Source organism: Lissotriton helveticus, chromosome 3_2 (genome assembly GCF_964261635.1).
Source record: "Lissotriton helveticus chromosome 3_2, aLisHel1.1, whole genome shotgun sequence".
Taxonomy (NCBI): domain Eukaryota; kingdom Metazoa; phylum Chordata; class Amphibia; order Caudata; family Salamandridae; genus Lissotriton; species Lissotriton helveticus.
In genome coordinates, this window is record NC_136062.1 from 185,413,786 (window position 1) to 185,436,691 (window position 22,906).

Below are 22,906 nucleotides of genomic sequence, written 5' to 3' on the forward strand. Positions count from 1 at the left end.
GACGCCTGGCAACGTTCCGGTCAACCGGCGCACCAGAGGCGGGCCTGGACCAGGTGCCCAGAAGGACATCCGTCAGGGCCTCATTAAACGGCAGCAGAGGCTCCTGGGGGCATGACTGCGGTTTAAAAACTTCCGTCAGGATATTCGGTTTGACCTTCGCGACGGGGAGCTCAAGGTGTAAGGCCTTGGCAGCCCTCATCAGGACCACCGAATAGGCAGCACCCGCCTCGGACGCCACAGGGGACGGAGAGACAAACCCAGGGTTGGGCGACTCGTCCAGGCCACTGGCATCACCCAGATCACCTACCCAGTCCACATCGTACTGGCAGGCACGGGATAGAGGGTCCTCAGACCCCTCCCAACCCTCTCCATACTCCTCCTCGTCATACCCATATTCTGGGTCGACGATATAGACATCGGGGTCAACAGGCCCCATCGGCGTCGGGTCCGGCGTCGGCCGACGCCGGTCCGGCTCCGAGTCCGGAGTCGGGGAGGAAAGGGGGGTGGCGCCGCGCGGCGTCGGTGCCGGGGACCCGACGCCGGCCGGAGCCGACGGCGGAGTCGCTGCACCACGCGGGGGCGGTACCATGGGCTGGCCCACAGGAACCGACGCCGGAGAGGCCGGGAGACCAGCCGGCGACGAACCAGAGGGAACCAGCGGCGCCGGGGCCGGAGCCACCGGCGGCGCCGGGGCAGGAGCACCCGAACCGCTCGGGCCCCCAGACGGGACCGACGGGCCCGCAGGCGCCGAAGGCCCCGCCGGAGAAGACCTCGCCCTCATAGCAATGAGGAAGGCCTCGATCTCCTCACGCGACGCGCCTTCCCCAGGGACCGACAGGTGTGGGGCAGACGGCGTCGGCGACCCATGCGGGACCGCGGGGGTGGGGTCACCCGAGCCCCCGGCCGCAGCACGCGGGCGTCGGGGGGAGTCGGGGGTGCGATGGCGACGCCCCGACTTCTTGTGCTTACCTGACGAGCCGGAGGAATGGTGGCGACTCCCGGAGCGCCCATGGCGGCTCCGCGACCGCTCCCTCGACCGCTCCCTCGACCTCCGACCGGACCGGGACCGCTCTCGACGCGGGGCCGACAACCGGAGTTCGAGAAGCTTGCGGGACCGCTCCCGCCTAGCTTTTCCAGTCAAGGCCCGACAGTCGACGCAGGACTCCACGTCGTGGTCCGCGCCCAGACACCGGAGGCAGAGTCGATGGTGGTCGGTGACCGACATCATGCGGTCGCACTCGTCACAACTCTTGAAACCGGGCATCCTACCGGCACCGTAAAGATCAATCAGTTAACAAAAAACTTGGTCAAAAGACCGGAGTACTGCTCTTCGGATCTGCGCTAACTGGCGCGGAAAAAAGAAGAACTGACGTCAGCGCGCGGAGGCGGCGTCTATATACTCCAGCGACGTCATCACGGCGCACGACGCCGACGACGCGGAGCCGCAGGGGACGCCTGCAGACGACGCCTACCGACGCGCAGGGGTACTGCTACGCAAAAGTTTCCGGATCCAGACTGACGCCTGGGGATATTCTAAGGTAAGGAATCTAATACTAACCTGTTTCTTTCAGATTCATAGTTTCTGAGAGATTGTGATGATGCCCTGTCTTCCCACGTCATTGTTGGATTAAGGGGTTAACCTTATAACTTTGCATTTGAAGTTAGTGAAATTTAGGCTGCCTGTAGTTTTAGTAATCACAAGATTTGTTTTATTCACTAAACAATGCAACTGTCATACAGATGTCAATTAAAACTGCATTTAATAGTTGAAAATTGCCTTCAAGAAAGCTCTGCTCTGTTTCCATTTCTTGTTTTCTCCTTAAATGCTCAATGATCCTATTCCTTCGGTAACAATGTCTCTGGTAGAGAAACAGTCTAGCCGCAGATTCCTTAATATTCTCCAGGCACCAGTCTGGATCCGGATATTTTTCAGCAGTACCTCTGTGCACCGGTGGCGGAGTTGCATGGCTCCGCCCTGACGTCAGTGTAGCCATACAAGTGCCTCCAGGCGCACTGATGTCAGTTTTCTACTATGAAACTTTTCTGTGCCAGAATGAGGAGCCACCACTAAAACTGAATGTGGGAACAGTGTGCCAAAAAATAACAAAAATCATTGAAACAATAATGAAAATAGATAACATATGAGGTTCAACATCAGAAAGTTATGTCTGAGAAAATACTTAATACTGAAATCGAGTAAAGGGAGAGAGTAGAGTACTCGCCCCATAGAAAAAGTCTTGTATAAGTGAAGAACGATAGTGTTCTATGAGACAAACAGTAATGAATATGAATGTTATGGTAGACGACCTTCAGTGTTGAACAACATGAATTTTATGGTAATTGGCAACAGAGAATGGCCGGCCATGAACACTAAATATGACCTATTGACAGATTAGAGTAAAAAATACAGCCAACTAAAGAGACAATAATAGCAGGGAGGGAAGGAGGAAGCAGGGCATGACCAATCTCCACAATGCATAGAACCAGGAGGCAAGCTTGTGCATGCAAATAGGAACCCAACACTCAATTTTGAAAATGAGCAGAGAAGCAACAGATAACAGAGAATAAGACCGCTTGCCCTTGCCAAGGATGTGAAGCATATTAAACATTCATTGAGATAGGCAACACTGGCAGAAGACCAGTGGTGTTAGAACCCAACCTGAAAAAGGGGCCTTGCAGAGCGGGGAGGATGGGCGGGCGTTAAGGAATCTGCAGCTACACTGTGTCTCTACCAGATAAATCGTTATGACAGATAAATTGTTACCAAAAGGTAAGCAACTTGTCCATCTTTTAGAGGTATTTGGCCGCAAATTCCTTAACTTAGAATAAATACCATAGCTATACCCCATTGGAGGAGGGTCAGCGACTGAAACCCAACAAGTTCCTTAAGAGAACTGTCAAGGTGGGTGACTTAAACAGGTAGGAACAGCTAAGTGCAAGTGCGCTGACACTAGAAACACTAAGATCTGTACAAAGCATTAACGACAAATAAAAGCAATGGCACAACAGTCTGCCAGAGGACAAATTCAGACATGTACCATCAAGGAAGGGACGAAGGAAATTCAGATAGACAAGAACAGCCATTGCACAAAGAAAAGAAATCCATAAGCTTCTGGTAATAAGAACAAGAAGCAGACTGTGCACTGGATCCCAGGGATCAGCTAAAAAAATCATTTCCCAGGGAAATGAAAACATAACATGATAGATACAGAGTGGACAAAATGAGCATCCCTAACATTGGATGCCAAGAGTCACCTGCATAGAGACAGATGTCGCCTATACAATCACATACAACCCAAATATACAAAGAGGCATATCTATATGTAGAAACGGGATACACATATGCAGACTGTGTGCAGTGTGGAAGCCACAGCACATAGATTCAAGAGCACATTAAACGTAGCATCGGCAGCCCACATACATTGCTAGAAAGATACAGAAATGTATCACCAGATAGGTATACTGTCAAACGATTCACAGAATCATCTTGGTCAAAAGACACCGGCAGAAATCGGATGTAACACAAAGCACGCTTTCATATATATATATATATATATATATATATATATATATATATATATATATATATATATATATATATATATATATATATATATATATATATATATATATATATATATATATATATATATGAGAGAGAGAGAGAGAGAGAGAGAGAGAGAGAGAGAGAGAGAGAGAGAGAGAGAGAGAGAGAGAGAGAGAGAGAGAGAGAGAGAGAGAGGAGAGAGAGAGAGAGAAGAGAGAGAGAGAGAGAGAGAGAGAGAGAGAGAGAGAGAGAGAGAGAGAGAGAGAGAGAGAGAGAGAGAGAGAGAGAGAGAGAGAGAGAGAGAGAGAGAGAGAGAGAGAGAGAGAGAGAGAGAGAGAGAGAGAGAGAGAGAGAGAGAGAGTGAGAGAGAGAGAGAGAGAGAGAGAGAGAGAAAGTGAGAGAAAGAGAGAAAGAGAGAAAGAAACAGAACCTGGGGCTAAGAAAACCAAGATACTGCAACAAGTAAAAACAGTGTTTCCGCCATCTCTCACTATGTTACAATTTAACTCATTTTCATTTGTTTTTTAAACAAGGGATACTCTAAGAGTAGGCCCAATACAAGTACAGTAGTACATACAAAAGGTATCCAAGGCACCTGTGTGAATAGTAGGACAGAATATATGTCTTGACAATGAACAACTCTGAATAGAGAGATTGCTAAAGATAACATCTGGCAGAAGTATCAGAGGGACCTAGGCCCTGCATGGAAAGGGAGTACAAAAAACAAAGCACAAGAGAGTGTGAGCCACCAATGCATCTGGCATAGGTACAACTGCCGAGAAGGGAAATCGAGCAGGGAAGACTAAGACCATAGCACTTCCAAACTCCCGAGATTGAAGAGTAGACAATACCACAAAAAAAAACCCACAGCAAACGCTGTGGCGCAAGGTGAGCCAGCAGGCACCCAGTGTCGGTCAAGTACCCAGTGTGTCTCAAAATACTGTGCCACAACTGAAATCTGAAAAGAAAGTGTTCATGAAGTGGAAGAGAACAACATGCTTTTAAGGGGCACTGGCTTACGTCAAAGACAGCCAACGTAGGTAAATGCCAAGAACCACAGCTAACCGCGTGAAATGACAGCTAAATGCTTTAAAAGTAGTTATATGTGAACACACGCCAAGACAAGCCAGTCGTGGCGTAAACCCAACAATATTCTGGAGAGGTCTGCATCCTCAGAGGCAGAAGAGTACTACAGATATATCGCAAATAGAAAGGCATTGCACAAATGCAAAAACTTAAACTACCAAACAAGTTACTCCACACATGTTGGCCTGCCCATTTGAGAAGACCCACAAGTCTGTAGTAGGAATCACAGCGAAACTCCCTAAAGTGTAGGAACATAACAATGCTAGGAGGACCAGCTGGATCTGGAGCAAGGAGAATGGCTATACCATAGCCAAAGAATACCCCACATATGGTATATCACATCCCTATAAAAAGCAAGGTAACATCTCTGGAGACTAGCTCCTAGACAGGGAAGACGAAAAGAACGACATAAACAGCTATCTAGCTTTACAATTTGTCTGGGTAACAAGCTTGAACCCAGAGACTGATAGTACATAAGGAAAAGAATAGCAGTGACAACACTGCAACCTTAGTAACAACACAATAAGTCTGCAACAAAAAAAAAGGGGGGGGGGCGACTAGCAGAATTGGCATTTACTGAAACACTGACATGAGGCGCTGGACTGCTGAGTCAGCATGGCTGTCAAAAAGATGGACCCCATCATAGGGCAAGTCTTTAAGTCTGTCCTGAACACTGTCAGGGAAACTGCCATCACGCAGCCAAGCATGGTGTCGTACAGCGACTAACCTGGCTTAGCCCTACCCACGAGTCAGGGTGGTGTTCATGGACGATCGAATTGAAAATGTGGCCAGCTCACAACCATCCTGAATGAGCTGAGTGAGGTCAGCTCGAGGACCTTCCGGAACAGGGGGAAGGAGACGCTCAACCGAGTCCCATAGGGCAAAAGTAGCCCGTCCAAACACGCAGGATGTGTTCAAAGACCTGAGGGCCAAGCTAGTGGACGCAAATAAATGTCGACCACATGACTCCAACGATTGAGACTCCCTAGTAAGTATAAGCATTGGAGAAGGCTAAGAACATAGCGAAGCTGAGGCTGCCTGAACAACAAGCTCTTAAACCTTAGGGTGTAGGTACAAACAAACAGGATCATCCGGAGCCGGGCGATCGCTGTGTGTGATGGCACGCTCCACAGAGTCCCGCGAAGAGGGCCTTGCCCAAGTGCCCAAAAGAATGTTGTATAATGACTCACCAAAAGGCAGCAAGGGTTCAACATCAGTGTTGCCCTGGTGGAGCGTGTGCAACACAGTATCTGAGGGCAGGCTGTGGCTGGAACTGCAAAATATTGGCAGCTTTGCGAAAGACTCTCGCAAACACTGCAGTGGCCTCTGTTGCCATTCTAGGTGGCGATAACAGGTCGTAGGTAGGGGACGGTTGCAGGCTAACGTGCCCTCCAAGATGCAAAGCACCCTCTGCCTGAGGCTGTCCAAGGTTTGCAAGTGCTGAACTCCACCAAGCTCAGAAGAATGTTGTAGTAACACTGAAGAGTGCGAATGCCCAGTAGCCTCATCCTCCAAATGTAAAGGGATTTGGAAGGACGTCTCTGGGTTCAAACGACGTGGAGACTGTGCCGCACCGGCATCGACTATGTCCGTCGGAGGCTCCGGCGAGCGGCATCGGAACGGCGCCAAATCAACTTAGACTATGGCCAACGGAGGCTCCTTGCAGTGGCGCTGGGAAGGTGTCAAGTCAACGCTCACAGCGATGGAAGATTGTGGTGTGGGAGGTCGAGACGGAGACAAGTCCCTTGCTGTGGCCAGCCTGGACCCAAATACAGGAAAGCGCTGTTACCTGGCGTCGCAGTGGGACTGTGGCCAGACGTCTCAATGGGAAGCCCAACTGCACTGAGGCCCGATGTCGCAGCGGCTCCAGTAATGGAGCTAGGGTACTCGATCGGCGCCAAGGGTAAACCAGTCGGCAAGCTACCGATCGGAGTCCCTACCATCTCTGTAGGGCCCAAAGGCGCAACAAGGAGAGGGGTCGACCCAAAGATAGCCTGCAAGGCCTGTAAATAGGCCTCCATTTGGGTCCTAGTCGCCCCAGCGCCGGGAATATGGAGGATATGCAGGAGTCGACTGTTGTGGACCCGTGTCCGGTAAAGACCCGTAGGAACAGGCACCAACGTCACGACTACGCGAGGCCGAACGCCTCCGTGACTTCTTCATGTGCTTACCTGAAGAAGGCAAACAACGTCCACGGGAACGACTCTGTGACCTGCCCTGAACAGGAGTAACGTGTTACAGCAAGCAAATGATGGACGGAATGCTGGCAATGCAAACATTCTCCCCCAGCCAAAAGATCTGGTTTAAATCCATTGTTCTTTTGCCCACTACGCCACCCTAGTTTGGACCCAGCCATATGCAAATCAGTCTTGACCCTGTGCCCCATGGAAACAGTCCAGACCGAACTGCCAGGCCAGGTCCTCCCTGGACCGGAAACAAGCAGGCCTTTTTGGCTACCCAACCTCAATTGCCGCCAAAGGACCCCTTACCCGCTCCCCAGGACGCGGCAGAGACCATCGACGGAGAACCAGGTGCTTCCAGACCCCTCCTTCCTGCACCACCAGCTGACGGGTCGGACATTTTTGATCCAGATGAAATTGTTCATCCATGATCCTCTGACTGGGCTCCAGCAGATAAGGTAGCGAAATATGTGGCCATGTGCATTAGGAAGCCCTTGGAGAAGGAAGCTCGTAACTGCCTCCGGGTAGTGTGTCCTAGACTTTCCTTCAAAGGCAAAGTCGCTCTTACACAGGAAATCGATCCCCGCATGGCGACCTTTCTCCAAAAATGGATGAGAGACCCTAAGAAGGGGATAGATAGATCCTGGCGAGCTTGCCAGGATAAGCTCCTAGACGTCCTGGGCCCATTCACAAAAATTTTCGACATGGCTGAAGAAGCCAAGCTATCAGGTTCTTTCATTTATCCCGACTCCCTTTCGGGGTAGGCGCAAAGAGGGATAGAGTTTCTCAAAAATGCTAACTGTGCATTATCCACGAAGCATCGCCGCTCTCTTCTCATCAAAGTCGACCCTAAACTTGGGGACTCAGCTGATTCGGAGGCGAAAGCATTTGCCCAAGGAGGCCTTTTTGGAGCCCTTTATGTTAAAGGACTGGGAAAATTCGTAAATACATTCACTTCCCTAGATAAGGCGCAGATCACCATTGAAAAGGTTTTTCCCCAGGTTTTCAGGGGGTCCGGTCGAGGTAGGGGCCGCTCGACAGGGCTTCAACAGAGGACAATACCAAGACCAAGCCCGTTTTGGTAACTTCTACCCTTCCAGGGGTCGCAGAGGCAAAGGACGAGGTTACCGAGAGGCTGATGCCACTTCCACTGGTGAGTGTACTTCATTCTTCCCACTGAAAAATAGGGGGGAGGCTGTGGAATTTTTTTCCAGGCATGGACTTCAGTCACGGGAGACCCGTGGGTTTTACAAACCGCTCAAGGTTTTCGCATAGAATACCTGGCAGACCCTCATCAATGGGTCAAGAACGTTCCATTCTTTTTCCCCCCCAACAGGACTCCGCCTTGGTAGACAAGGAAGTGGCCTCCCTTTAAGAAAAAGGGGCGGTAGTTCCAACTTCGCTTCACCCGAGAGGTTATGTCAGCAATTTATTTCTGGTGGACAAAACAGATGGGGGCAAAGGCCCTGTGATCAATCTATGCGAATTCAACGAATGGCTAGTCTATCGCCACTTCAAGATGGAGGGTATCCACCTCCTCAGGGATGTTCTACGTCTGGCAGACTGGATGGTTTGTCTAGACTTGAAGGACGCTTACCTGGTGATCCCGACTTTTCCCCCCCATTGGCGGTGTCTCCAGTTTGCTTGGCAAGGCCAGAATTAAGAATTTACCTCTATCCCGTCGACCCCCTGCTGCTTTACCAAGGTCCTCAAGCCGGTGGTGGAGTGGTTGAGAGCTCGGGGCATTCATATGATCATTTACCTCGACGATCTTCTCATTATGGATCCGTGCCCCGGCAACTTCATCTTCAGAGTCTAGGTTTTGTTATCAACGAAACAAAGTCGATGCTCTCCCCTTCTCAATGTTTGACGTTTCTAGGCTTTGTGAACGACTCACAGTCCTCCACGCTCAGCCTTTCTCCGAGGAAGATCACGAAGATCCGCCACGAGCTAAGGCGGACGCGCGTCAGAAATCAGAGATCTGGTGCAGATAGTGGGTCTGCTTTCTGCCTCTATCCAAACGATTTTTCCGGGACCCTTGCACTACAGTGCGTTGCAGCGTCTGAAAGCTTTCTATCTGCGGAAGGGGCGTCCCTACTCCCACCAAGTGAACCTTTCGGACGAAGCCTGGGAGGGGATTCAATGGTGGCTCCAATACATAGAGGCCTGGAACGGTCGGGCTATTTTCGGCTCTGCTCCAGGCTTGGTCATAGAGTCGGACGCCAGCACCATGAGTTGGGGAGCCAGGTGCAGCGATTTTTCAACAGGAGGGTTATGGTCTCCAGACGTACTCAGTTTACATATCAATTGTCTGGGACTCATGGCAGGCTCATTCGCAGTGCGGTGCTGGACGAGAGTCCATTCAGTCCTCAGTTCTTTTGAAAATGGACAATGTTTCTGCAGTCTGTTATATTACCCACCTGGGAGGAACAAGATCCAAAGCCCTCTCCTATTTGGCTGCCAGCTTCTGGCAGTACTGTCTGTATCACCACTATCGGTGACCGCAGAGTACTTCCCCGGGAGGGAGAATTTTGTAGCAGATTTCCAATCACGCAACTTCAGTGACTCAAGCCTGTGGAAGCTACACACAAAGGTTTTTCAGACGTTGAACGACCTTTGGGGAAGTTTTCATTAGACCCGTTTGCCTCCAGGCTGGATTTCCATGCCCCTAATTTTAACAGCTGGAAACCGGACCCCTTGGCAGAGGCCACAAATACTTTTCTCCAGGATTGCAGTCTGGAGAGGGGGTATGCATTTCCCCCATTGCAAAGATATCACAGGTGATGGCACAGGTCAGGAGGCAAGGAGCAGAACTAGTGATCCTCTCCCCCCTTTGGAGGTCTCAGGTGTGATTTCCACTTCTTCTGGAACTTTCCTGGGACTCTCCAATCCTACTCCCCCTCTTTCCGAATCTTTTTCTAAATCCCGACCACGATCCTCATCCTCTAGTCCTGCAGAACTCATTACGACTTGTAGCATGGCGTATTACTGGCGATGCTGGGAAGTCCCAGGCCTTTCAGCAAAAGCTGAACAACTCATGGCAAGAGCATGGGCGGACAGTACTGTCAAACACTACAGATCCGCTTGGGGCAAATGGTCCCGTATGTGTATGCGGCGGAATACCAATCCCTTGGACGCAGATATAGTATACGTCCTGAATTTTTTAGCCCATTTAGCTTCTAATGGTTTGGCCTACCAGTCTATCAACTCCTTCCGTTCAGCCATTTCAGCTGGACATTTGCCACTTGATAACACTCGGGTTGGGAAGCATCCCCTCGTCTGCAAGCTTCTCCGGTGCATTACTCAGCATTATGGGATGTAAACCAGGTCCTCAACTTCTTTATATCCTGGCAACCCAACCGGTTCTTGTCGTGCAAAGAGCTGTCTACGAAACTGGCGATGTTGTTGTGCCTGATCTCCTGTCGACGCATGTCTGATATTAGAGCTCTGGACATTACCTCCAGGATGTCTTCCCCATCGGAGAAGTGTGGCTCACTGATTAGAGGAGGCAGACCTGGAAGCAGAGGTCAGCCCGGGACCAGGGTTCAATTCCCGGCTCGGTGGGGTCTTGAGTCCTAAAATGTCCATGGACTTGACAATTCTCGCTCCGGTGCCTACTCGATTCACGGGTTCACACTCTGCGACTCTGGGCAATAGCTTGCTTAATCTCCACAACGGCCCCTCGCGGTGGGATGCCTGGCTTTCACCTTGCGGATACCCTGCCGGGGTTATCTCACAGGGGAATACCAGGACGGGTTCCCTAAGCAAGCGCTTAGAAACCGCTCGGTGATTTGCGCTATATAAATTCCTGTACATTTACATTTACATCCGGAGTCGCCTTTAAATTGTATAGACAGACTAAATGTCATACCAGAGTCATCTTGTACCCGGAATTCCCAGATTCACCGAAGTTGTGTGTAGTTTGTTGCTTAAAAGCCTATGAGAAGATGACGTAAACATTCAGGCCTCCAGGAGAGCGTCAGCTTCTCAATTCTCTATGCAAACCCTTTAAGGCTGCTTCCTCCCCGACCATAACCCGTTGGGTTAGGTGGGTCATGCAGGAAGCAGGCATAAGCCTCAATGACTTTGGGGCTCACTCGGCTCGAGGAGCAATGGCCTCGAAAGCATTTGGGTTGGGTGTCCGTTTGGAGGATATCCTCAACGCGGCTGACTGGTCTTCGGACTCTACCTTTAAGAGGTTCTACTTCAAGCCAGTGTTGGACATGCCTCACCTCATGTTGAGCAAGCTTTGAACTAGCATAATCCTCACCTCCAGTCCTGACCTAGAATAAAAATGTTTAGCTATCGTAACAGAAAGTTTCAATTCGATTAAGGACTCAGAGGCGAGGATTATCCCACCCTAGCGATTGCTAGAAGATGTCCCACCCTGTACTACAGTAAGTACATTTGTTTGTTTCTGTTGTTCGGGACTGATGGTTTATTGTTATGCAATGTCAATGTTGCGGTTTTATTTGCTGGTCTTTTGTTCTCAGAATTAACCTTACACTGTTCTGTCTTACTCCACAAAGATTTTGTTGTCTGCCTTATAATATCATGATAGGTTATATTAGATTCCTTCAGGGAACTGATATCGCTTTGTCCTCGTAGGTTCGGATGCGAGCAAACAAGACACTTGAAGATTGGTTACCGGCTGAGTACGTGCAAAGAAAGAGGAGGAAGGGCCAGTGAGGGGAGACAATGTGAACGCTGGAGTGACCTGATTGGAGGATCCAGGACTGTTCCTATTGGAATTTTTTTTGTTGACTACAGTTTTACCTATGCTTCATGGGAAATGTAGTCTTGTTGTTTTAAAAAAGGCTGCTGTTTGAATAAAGTGAAGAGAGAAGGCATAATCCTCGCCTCCAAGTCCTTAATAGAATTTAAACTTTCCGTTATGATAGCTAGGACATTTTTCATTCTAGTCTCTTCAGGTCTCTGAAGCACTGAAGATTACTTTCAGCTGCACGAAGTACAGCACAGACCACTTTCATTGATAATATCCATCATTAGTTGGTGGTTACTTGAATGGTTAGTAAGCACCCATTGACCTCTTTGTGAGTACGTTTTTAACTGCTGATCTTGCCAGGTGTATAGTATTACTATTATTAAAGGGAATTCCAATGGAGGAGTTTAGATTCCTAATCCAATGATGTACTGGACAAATAAATATAGAATCTTTAATTTAAAGGAAGCCACTAATGGATGCAAATGTCACGAGGATCGGTAGCTCACCCTGATTACATTCATTGTGCATGTGCCAGCAGCCAAATCCCAGTAGAGAGCCTGAATATCTAGCTCCATTTCTATTTACTGCTTAGTTATTCAAAGTAGTTTAGGGCAAAAAAGGTTAAATGTATGCCACAATGCTCATCCATGAATTATCCTTTTCTTTTGAGGAATAACACACAGAATTTGGTAAGTTGATACCTGGGTGGAAGCGTATAGGACGGCATTTAAAATCCATGTGCTTTTTAAAACTTTTATAGGTAGATAGATAGATAGATAGATAGATAGATAGATAGATGATACTGTTCACAGGTGGGATAATTCTAATGTCTATAACTATCAATCAGGATGCAAAGCTTCAAGGAGATGATATGAATTGTTAAGTGTGTTCATTATTGGAAGTATGCTAATGTGCGCAGCCATCACCTTTTCAGCATTGGAACGGATGCATTTGACAAAATACGGCTCGGCTTGGCCAAGAGTATCCATCAGCTTGTTCAGAGAGGCCTGCAAGAGAAAGAGAAGGGCAGAGTAATTTCAAAATGGTCTTGGTTTTTCAAAGACTTCAACATAATTTTAACAAAATCCTATCCAGATTCTGTTGGAATAGTAAACATGCGCAGGGGCCTCACACCCCCCAAAACAGAGAAGGACTGAAGTTTCCAATCTTGAATGTATACTCTGAAGCTATTAAAGCAATCATGGTCCAACATTGCTCAATGCTCCTTATTGAACCCAAACCTTACCCATCTACAGGTTGTCGTAGAATTTCATTTGGCCATGCATTCCCATTCGTACCAGGCTATTAAGGACTCAGTAAAGAAGGACTCTCCAAATCCCACTAAACAGGCACACACAAAATAGTACTTTATAAAGTTAAGGAAAAAAAACAACACTTTGGTCACTCAATCAGGATTTATAAAGCGTAGCTAATCACCCAATAGGGTTCCCAGGAACTGGCAGGTGCCGGAGGCTCATTCGAACAGCCATGTCTGAAAGGACCTTTGGAATTCCGTAAATAAGGCAATGGTGCAGAGGTATGCGGGGAGGCTGTTCCAGGTGTTTGCTGCAATGTGAGAGAAGGAGATTGACTGCCCGCTTCTGCTTCTAAAGATACCGGAGTGTGGGGAAATGATAGGGAATTGGAGTGTAGTCTTCTCGACGGTTGGTGAAAGTTCAGGCGGTGGGTGTTTGTGGGTGAGCAGCTTGAATGTTCTTCTCTTCTGTATGGGGAATCAGTGAAGTTGCCTGAGGTGGGGAGTGATGTGGGTTCATCAGGGAAGGTCGAGGACGAGTCTGGCTGCAGGGGTAGACACCAAAAGATTTTACGTAGCAGTGAGAAAGCAGGCAGATTCAGCTTTTGAGTCAGTATAGAGGACGGAGTGTACAGACGTACTGATTTCATCTTGGGGCAAGCCCATGAACTGGTACGATAATAGGGTGAATGAATGAGGGGGCAGAGGCAGGTCGCGTATGTACAGGGGATGTGTGTGTGGGCAGGTAGAGAGGCCAGCAGTACTGTGGTGGAGGGACGCCCTCGCGTGCAAACAGCGGGTAAGTTCAGATGAAGAGTGTGGGGCTGAGGCATGAACCCTGGAGGACAACGCAGGCAAGATTCTTGAGTTCAGAGGTGAATGGTGGGAGGTAGATCCTCTGGGTTCCTCCATCTGAGCGGGTCCCCTTGTCGATGTGGTGGAATCTTTCAATCAGCATGTGGTAGGATACAGTGTCGATAACAGCCGAGAGGTTAAGGACGATCGGAGCTGCTATTTACTCCTCTGTCAAGGAGGGTTTAGATGTCATTGGTGGCTGCGCTCAGGGCGGTCTCAGTGCTGTGATTACTGCGGAAGCCGGAATGCGAGGTGATGTGTAGCTGGTTCTGCTTCAGTTTTTCATAAGTTGCTTGTTGAAGATCTTTTCCAGTACCTAGAAGTAGGAAGATTGGCCAGTAGTTTGTGAGTTTGCCGGGGTCAACAGAGGGTTTTTTGAAGTGGCCTGACTTCAGCGTGTTTCCAGGTATCAAGAAATGTTGCGGGATAGAAGTGTTGAGCTGGGGGTGACCTCCTGGGCGATTCTTTGGCTTTGGAGGGTAAAGATGTGGTGCGAGCATGGGTCAGTGGGAGCTCCTGAGTGGATGGTATTCATGGTGTAGGTGGTGTCCTGGGTGAAGAGGTTCCAGGTGGTCAGTCTGTGGTTTGTGTTGGTCGCAGTGATGGTGTATCTGTTAAAGAAGTTCGTAGGTGTAGGTTGGGGTTTGAAGTTTCTGTATATGGTTGGGACTTTGTCATGGAAGAAGTCGTGAGGTTGATGCACAGCTCTTGTGAGGGTGTGATGTTTTCGCTGGCAGCCGTGTTGGAGAATTCTTTAAAGATGTTGAAAAGTTCCTTGGTGTTGTTGGCGCAGGTTTCGATGCATGCGGCTACGGCCGTCTTCTTCGTTGCCCTCAGCAGGTGGTGTAAGAGATTGAGGGAGGTCTTGAAAGCTGCCACGTCGGAGGTGTCCTTGCTGGCACCCCAACTCCTCTGCAGCGGTTAGCAGTCTCTGTTCTTGGGTGTATTAGCTGGCCTTTTTGGGTGATTTTCTCTGGTTGTTACTCTTGATGGGGACGATGCTGTTGGTGCAAATGATGATCCAGGTGTTGAAATACTTAATTCCCTGGTTGGGATTGTAACAGTAGCGGGGTTGAAGGTGTTGAGGGCGTCCCTCCAGCTGCTCTCTGAAATTTTGTTCCCCCTACAGAGGGGGGCGCTGGTCACCTTAGAGATGGCGATGTGAGGGCTGGAGATGCTGAAGTACACAATGGAGTGGTAGTCCATGTGAGTTCTATGCTGTGGCAGAATCTTGACGCCATTGCACGAGGTAAAGATGGGGTCCAGTGTGTGACTAGGTGAATCTGAGGTTATTCATACTGTCGAGGAGGTGAGCTGTGTTTTTGTCGCTGTGAAAATTTAGGTCCCAGAGAAAACTATAGTCCTTGGAGTCTTAGGCTAGGGGCGCAATGAAGTCTATGATGGAGTTGCAGAAGCTGGAGAATGGGCACGGTGTTTGGAATTCTAGAATGCCTCCAATTCCAGGCATCTGGCACACCTGACAAACTCTTGCCCTCGATGGCATTTGTGTGACTACCTCCTGTAGCGCGTGGTCCTGCATTGACTACTTAGTAAACAACAAGGGGGACAATGAGGGCTTGATAAAGGTCCACCGTACTTGCCCTGGGTGGAACTAGAAGACAAAAGAGGTACAGTGTTCCTGGGTGGCAAGTTGGCCACCTGGTGAGTACTCAGAGTGGTGGGAGGTGGGGAATACCTCCTTTCGGAACTAGGACCCTCACACACCCAGCAAGCTAGATGTCATGCTTCATCATATGGGTCTGCTCCTCATCGAGCCGGTGCTGCAATGCTTGACGGGCACCCATAAAGGGGCTCTTTATCGGGGATCTTTTGTTCCTTGCCGTATAGGTGCCGTGGGTGTGAGGGGCCTGGTAAGATGTAGATGAAGTGTGTGGGTTAAAACAGGTAAGGGAATCCTCTATAATTATTTGTTGTGGGGAGGTCACAACCTGATTAAAACGTAAAAAGAACGGCGACTATTTTATTTTATTCTGACAAAAATTACGCTCTACCTGGGTGTAGTCCCAGAGTCCTTAAAGCGCTCTAACGTGTTGTCTGCCTTACCGCTAAACAGGCGACGGCCATCAAAGGGCATGCCCATAAGAGTGGATTGGACATCCCCTGAAAAAACAGTCAACCTCAACCAGGCGTAGGGTCGAGGGACTACCAACGTGGAAATCGTCCTGTCTAGTGAGTCGGCGGTATCCAGCCCACAGAGGATGGTAAACTTTGCTACGTCTCTCTCTTCTGCAACCACATGGGCCTTCTACGGGCACTGAGGCAGCACTTGCGCCACTGTATCCCACACAGAGTGGGTATAACGGTCCAACAGACATGCAGTGTTTACCGACTGCAGTCCCAAGCTGGAGGAACAAAACATCTTCTTCCCAAGATGGTCCAGCTTTTTGGATTCCCTATCAGGTGGCGCATTAGGGAATGCGCCCTGGGAGGTGGAAGCTTGGGACACCATACTCTCATGGGTGGGGTGTTGGGAGAGGAAAGATGGGTCGCCCAGAGCTGGGCGGTGGCGTCGGGCAATCATCTTATCCACAGGAGCCCCTGTGTTGGGCCTGGACCAGGTGCCCAAAAGGATGTCAGTGAGGGCTTCATTAAACGGTAGCAGGGGCTCTGAAGAGCTTGCAGCCGGATCAAGCACCTCTGTCAGGAGGTTAGTCCTGACTGCCACCATAGGTAGCTCAAGGTGGAGAGCCTCAGCCGCCCTACACAATACCACGGCGTTAGACACTCCCTCCTCTCAGACAACATGCCAAGGTCTGGTGAGGTATCCAGACCACTGGCTTCCTCAAACTCTTCTCTCCAATCCGGTTCATAGCCTAACTGGTCAGTTAGAGGGTCTCCAGACCCCTCCCAGTCCTCCTTACCCTCTTCTGGCTGCCAATCTGGTCTAATAGAGCCAGGGTAGCACAAGAGCACAAAGTATCCGGCGTTGGTTCGGCTGCACGTCTACATTGAGGTGGAGGCCGGGGTCGACGTCGGCTTGGGCCACAGCCGCAGCCCGCTGCGGACGTGTTGCTGGTGGAATTGGCGCCGGGGGAGGTGTCACAAGGTCAACCGGCGCCGATTCAGATCCAGGCCTGGATCTAAGGGGACTCTGCAGCGCTGGGGCCGAAGCTACCGGCATCAAAGGCCCAGGGCCCCCAGCCGTATCTGCGGGGCCCAAAGGCTCGCCGGCAGAGTCAGGCTGCCCAAAGATGGCATGCATCACTTCGTAAAATTGACGAAGCTGGGCAGGGGTCGCTCTGGATCCCGGGAAGGCTGGAGTCGACCATTCAGGCTCCGTATGCGAAGCCGTGGGAGGGGCACCACCCGCATCCCTTGTCGGCCGACCAGAAGTCGAAGAGCGACGATGCTTCTTCGACTTCTTCTGCAATTACTTACCTGACCCAGAGTGCGTAGACTTGGAAGATAAATGATGGTGGTGGCTCCGTGACCGGTCTCTCGACCTCCCACGCGACCAAGACCTCGAACGTCGCAGAGCCGACTGCTGGGCCTCGAGAAGCTTTCGGGACCACTCCCGCCAAGACTTCGGATTTATGGTCCGGCAGTCGGAGCACGACTGGGGTCGTGGTGACACTCCAAGCATAACAGGCACACACTGTGCGGATCCGTCACCGACATCAGTCGGCTACAGGAACCACAAGCCTCGAAGTCGGGCATCCCTGACGTACACCAGGAGTCGACGAATGAAAAACTCTGTCGACAAAAGTCTGCAAAAAAGTCAGTCAAAAAGTGACTGGAGGTACCGCTTTCTCCAGATCGCTGCTGGCTAGAGGGGAAAATTAAGAACTGACGTCGGCGTGCGAGGGTGGCATCTAACTAGCTACCACATCCCGGCGACCACGACAAAGCCGGAGCCAACAGATGCCACCTTCCAACACATAGGGGTACTGCTGACGAAAAACTTTCTGGATCCAGTCTGACGCCTAGGGGTAATTCTAAGGTAGGGAATCTATAACTAACTGTTTCTTTCAGATAAACAAATTTATGGTGTGTGAGAGGGGGCATTTGAGAGACGAAGTATACTGTTGGAGGGTGGTAGAGAGGAAATCCGTGGAGAGGGAGGTCATTGAAGGACCCCTAAAAAAGACTGTCGTATGTGCACCACTACAGGCGCTATGGAAGCAGTGTGTTGCTCATTGTGCAGATACACGATATATACACCATGAACTCAATGTTTGATAGTGCTGCTTTTTAAAGATTATTACTTTTCTCATTCCCATTAATAAGTCAGTTGGCGTTTTTATTTTTTCATTTAACAAAATGTACTTAAACACTTTGCAAAGTGTCCACTTCATTGATATGTGAATTCTTTGAATATATGATTTTTTTTAAACAAAATATATAATTTTTTTAATTTAAAATCGAAAAACCGTTTTTAGCTTAATGTAAAATTATCGCTGTACTTGGTGTTGATCCAGGCCAGGCCCAGCACTTTTGGCGGCAGCCACAGCTAGGGCTGGAAAAGCACAGCTCCAAGATCTGTTTGTGCTGTGTGCCTCTGATCCTACTTCCCTCGCTGCACAGCTCCACCTGGTAGCTGTGACAATAGCAAAGAGAGAGGAATGATACATAGAATAATTAGGGAATAAGATTCAGTGTCACTAGGGTTCAGAGGTGCAAGGAGCCCACTGCACCCCCGTTATGGGTGTCTTTTAACATCAACACAAAGGTTATGGGAGGTCAGTTTTTTTCTGGCCTAGATTAGGGCCAATGGTACCCTTGCTAAGCCACTGATTTTGCTAGCATGCGCTCAGCACATACTTGCATATTAAGCTGTTGCTTGTCTTCAGTGCACACAGCCTTGCATGTAGTGCACAAAGCACCTTTATTGCAGCACATAAAGGAAAACAATTAGAGGGAACATTTAATGGAACTGCTGAATATGGATGGAGGCCCGTGCTATGACTTGGCAGATGTTATTCAGATAATGCAGTAATAATATACTGCCCTCTAAGCCTCCACCACTGATGTTTTATTGGACATGCTTGATGCTTACCTGGACTCTATCGAATTACTCTGGCTGGAGAATGGATACAGACAATACTTAGATCAAGCATGGAAGATCATTTGATTAAGGCCATAGGTGGTATGGACAGAGACAAAGTCCCTGGGCCGGATGGGTTGTCTGCCCAATTCTACAAAAATATGCTGATATTTTGGGCCTACACTTGTTAGCTATGTATGAGGAGGCAAGACAGTCAAGCCACTTGCCACCCTCAGTTCGCGAGGCACCGATTATCATGATCTTGAAACCTGGTAAACCCCTCAACTTCTGCGAGTCTTACTGAGCCCTATCTATGACCAACATAGCCAACAAAATCCTAGCGCACATGATTGCAGCATGGCTGTTGCCTCTCCTTCATCCCATAGTCTGTCCTGACTAGTCAGGCTTCTTTTCAATGCCCTCAAGTTTATCCAATCTTTGCACCCTCTTTTCCCTGTTGCATTTCATTGACCACTAGCTGCCTGCAGTGGCGGTCTTCCTAGGCACCTTTTGGTTTGCGCGTCTCCGAAGACTAGGCTTCAGTCCCAGGATTCTTGAGTGGATCTCCGTCCTCGACACCTTACCCACAGCTTGGTTGTGGGTCAAGGGCATAATTTCAGACCTCGTAGCGATTTGTTGGGGTACGCAATGTGGATGCCCACTCTCCCCGATCCTACACGCAGGTCCCATGGAAACCCTTGCTGCGTGACTGAGACAGCATTACTTTAATCGTGGCATCAACTACTTGGCACGACTACTGGTGTTGTCTATGTATGGTGATGACGTCACTATCTATGTCAGGAACCCGGCACAAAATCTGACCTGTATACTGACAGATCGCAGCAACAAGCTAGCTGAGAAAACATCTGCTTTCTGAATGCCTCAATTCTTTTCAACTCCCTGTCCGGGGGGATGCATTAGGGTTAATTTTGATGGTGGACGCCTGGGTCACCAAAATCTCGAGTGTAGACGTTGTGCAAGAAACTCAGGGTTGCAAGTTTGCTGGTGGGCAAGAGCAGGGCTTGGCTCATAAGTACCATAGGGTTATCAGTCAGAGCCTCATTAAACCATAGGCCTTCATGTCATGCCATACACAGGCACACACATACATCCCCACAAGCAAGAATCACACACTGTCTGTTGCTACACACAATCTATGCACACCAAGAACTTTACATGGGTCGGCCAGTAGGCACCACTCCAGCGACACATGTAAAAAGGCCTGTTCAAGCTGATTACTAATGAACACAAAACAGGTATGCTGCCACCACTAATTTATGAAGACTGCCCAGTAAGGAAGTAGAAAACTTACCAAACGTTTTGGATATTTGTCCTTCTGTAACTTTATAGATTAAAACTAAAAAAAATGTACAACCAATATTTAATGAGCATAGAGTTCGAACAATGAAAGAAGCTATTGATCCTTATGTATGAATGAAGGCAATAACCGCAATGGTGCATGTTGAGTTTACCAACACTATCACTCTTCAATTAACTCCCTATGACCACAGTGAAATCTGTAATTATGTCCAGATTTAAACCTCTATTTACTTATATTTTGTTGCATCATTTGACTAACATTTATGTTTGATAGTGTAAGGAGTCTCGCTGGTGAAGAAAGAGCAGCTGTGCAGAGGACAGAATGTCCTCTAGGGATACAGCTCTACAACATGAACGTCAAGCATAGCTTACAGAAACTGCACTACCTACCCCAGTGTAAATGTGGATTCCACAATCGTGCAGATAAAGACGGTGGCACTCCTTAGGGAAAATAAATAAATGGATTTATTGGGCTAGATCACGGGGTACTGACAGACGCGTTTCGGGAACAACGCCTTTCTCAATGTCTAAGGGCATTAAAAAAGGCGTTGTTGCCGAAAAGCGTCTGTCAGTCCCCAGTGATAAGCATCCTCTGCCAGAAGCAATATATCATAACGGAGTCTTCTGACTAAACTAACAACTTTGCAGCATCGTAAAATACTACTGCCTGCTGTAAGACTAACAAAAACACTACTGTCTAATGTAAGCCACTTAGAAGGTTGGAGTCTTCCTGTTAAGGCTACAGCCATCAAGACAGTAAAAATGTCACCACTTCAGTCATGTCAGAAGTGCCAGGCTTCAAAGTTAGAAAATATCTCTGCATTTAGTTAATAAAATAAAAACGTCCTGTGAGGGAACCTGCCTTCGCATAATAGCTTTGCATTTAGTTAATAAAACAAAAACGTCCTGTGAGGGAACCTGCCTTCGCATACAGCGCTTAATAAACAATAAATAAATAAATAAATAAATGCTAACTAGACTGAGGCTAGCGGGACTCGAGGTCCTTTCCTTCATCTGAACCATTTTTCGGGAGCTGGAGGTGTGCAATAGATGTTGGTAGGCCAAATCTCTGACTGCTAGACGAATCTTCAATTTCAGAATATCTCTGATGAAGAAATCCAGGTATCAGAATCTTCGGGGTTGTTAGTAGGTGCCACTGGATCATTCATACTGGAGATAAGAGACCTTTGAGAAGCTGTCAGATTAGATATGGATTATGGTTGTTGCGGTGGCAGACTGTAGCCCTTTTGTTTTGTGAAGGAGTGTAGGTTGTGGATCTAGGATGTTTGCACAGCTGTGAAGAAGGACAGAGTAGGGATGCTGGACATTTATTCAGAAATGTGTGTACTGGAAAAGGATGTTGAATGTCTGCTCAAAAGTTTACAAGGACTGGATAAAGCCAATGAGTATTTATTTGGGAGCTTATGTGGGTCATATTACCATGTTGGTGATTTGCTAGGGATGTAGGAGGATGAATAAAGAAGGTGGAGTCTTGCTCCAGAAAGTAAGATGGCAGACAGTTAGACAGGAGGTTAGCTGGCATAGGTTCAAAGGAGAAAGGGTAGGTGCTGGAGGCTTTCATCGTGTGCAGAAGGACGGTGCTATGAGGCTTCAGGTTTTTTCAAGTGTGTGTAAGGCTTATTCAGAAGTATACGAATGACGGATGGGGATGCTTTGCTGTGCTCGGAGGAGATGCGGTCTAGTTGTCAATGTAAGACAGCAGAATGGGCTATTCAGAAGTGCATCAGAGTGGGAAGGGGAAGTTGGCAGATTTGCTCAGATATTCATTAGGCCAACAAGGAATGGTGTGCATGAGGTTATACTACTATGCTGGTAATTTTCTTATGTGTATGATGTTAGTGAAGCTTTATATTTTAATGGCAAAGTTGTAATGTTGAATGACGTCTATGGTGTATTTGGGGGTGAAATGGGTATGCTTGAAGTTTATTAAGGCACATATATGAGTGCAGAGGGCATACTGAAGGTCTGTTCAGGAGTGTATGTGGGTGGGATACACAAGCTTTATCAAGACTGTTAGAATGCAACACATAGGAGATGGGTTTTGTTCACGACCTGAAACTGTGCACTAATGCTTGGAGGCTTCTTCTTCTTGTGCAGGTGGAGCAGGGACTTGGTGATGCGGTCGTGAAGCGTCAGGCTCGTCAGATGTTTTAATGACTTGACATCCAAAAGATGCTGCAGACGACAGAAGAATGATCATATTTTTATTTTTTAAACTCCAGTAGATTTTTTCCATTCCTTACAGTTGTCAACAATAGCTCTGAACTACAATAACATACTTGGGTGACTGTACCACGCCTCCCTATCGATCTATTTACAAAATTATTGACCTCAGAATATCAGTTGAATAACCACATTCAGATTATCTACCCAATATTGGAATAGGCCATCAAAAACAGACTGTTCCTTAATTAATACTCTGGAAACATATTGTGGCTCCGATAAGTTCATATCTTTCATGGAAAGAACATACTACGGAACATATGGCAACTGGAGGTAGGCAGGCCCATGCCAGCCAGTGAAGGTGGGAGAGTGCCTGCACCAGTTAGGTATAACAGATGAAGGTGTGTAAGACAGCTAGTGAGTGTGTGACAGCCAACCAGTGAGAAATGAGCATGCATTTGTGAGCATTAGAGGAATTATAATGATAATAACTTTGTGGGAATTCGAGTCATACACCTGACTTAGTGTGTCTTATGGCGGGTATGTATCAAGAAGGATTTCTTTGTATTTCTGTGAGGTCATGTATTTAGGTACGTGATGGAAGTTGTTTCAGTGGGCATGTTTTTATGCGTCATTGTCATCATGTGCGTGCATCGATCAGTGTATGGGTACGATGGGTACGTACCAGTGGATGTGCAAGTTGATCTAACACGAGTCATGATGTGTGTTTCTGACAGGATATGTCGTT

General features: G+C 48.2%; 1 protein-coding gene across 4 annotated transcripts in view; it reads right to left on the bottom strand.

Annotated features, from left to right (window-relative positions):
- The window catches only part of MYO9A (myosin IXA), a 1,257,959-nt gene that overhangs the window by 493,451 nt on the left and 741,602 nt on the right, over positions 1 to 22,906 (bottom strand). For all 4 annotated transcript variants that reach the window (XM_078685018.1, XM_078685017.1, XM_078685015.1 and 1 more), the window contains 2 exons: positions 22,048 to 22,170; positions 12,466 to 12,546 (listed from right to left, as the gene is read on the bottom strand). In XM_078685018.1, coding sequence (XP_078541144.1) covers positions 12,466 to 12,546; positions 22,048 to 22,170 — 204 coding nt within the window. The remainder of the gene's footprint in view (positions 1 to 12,465; positions 12,547 to 22,047; positions 22,171 to 22,906) is intronic.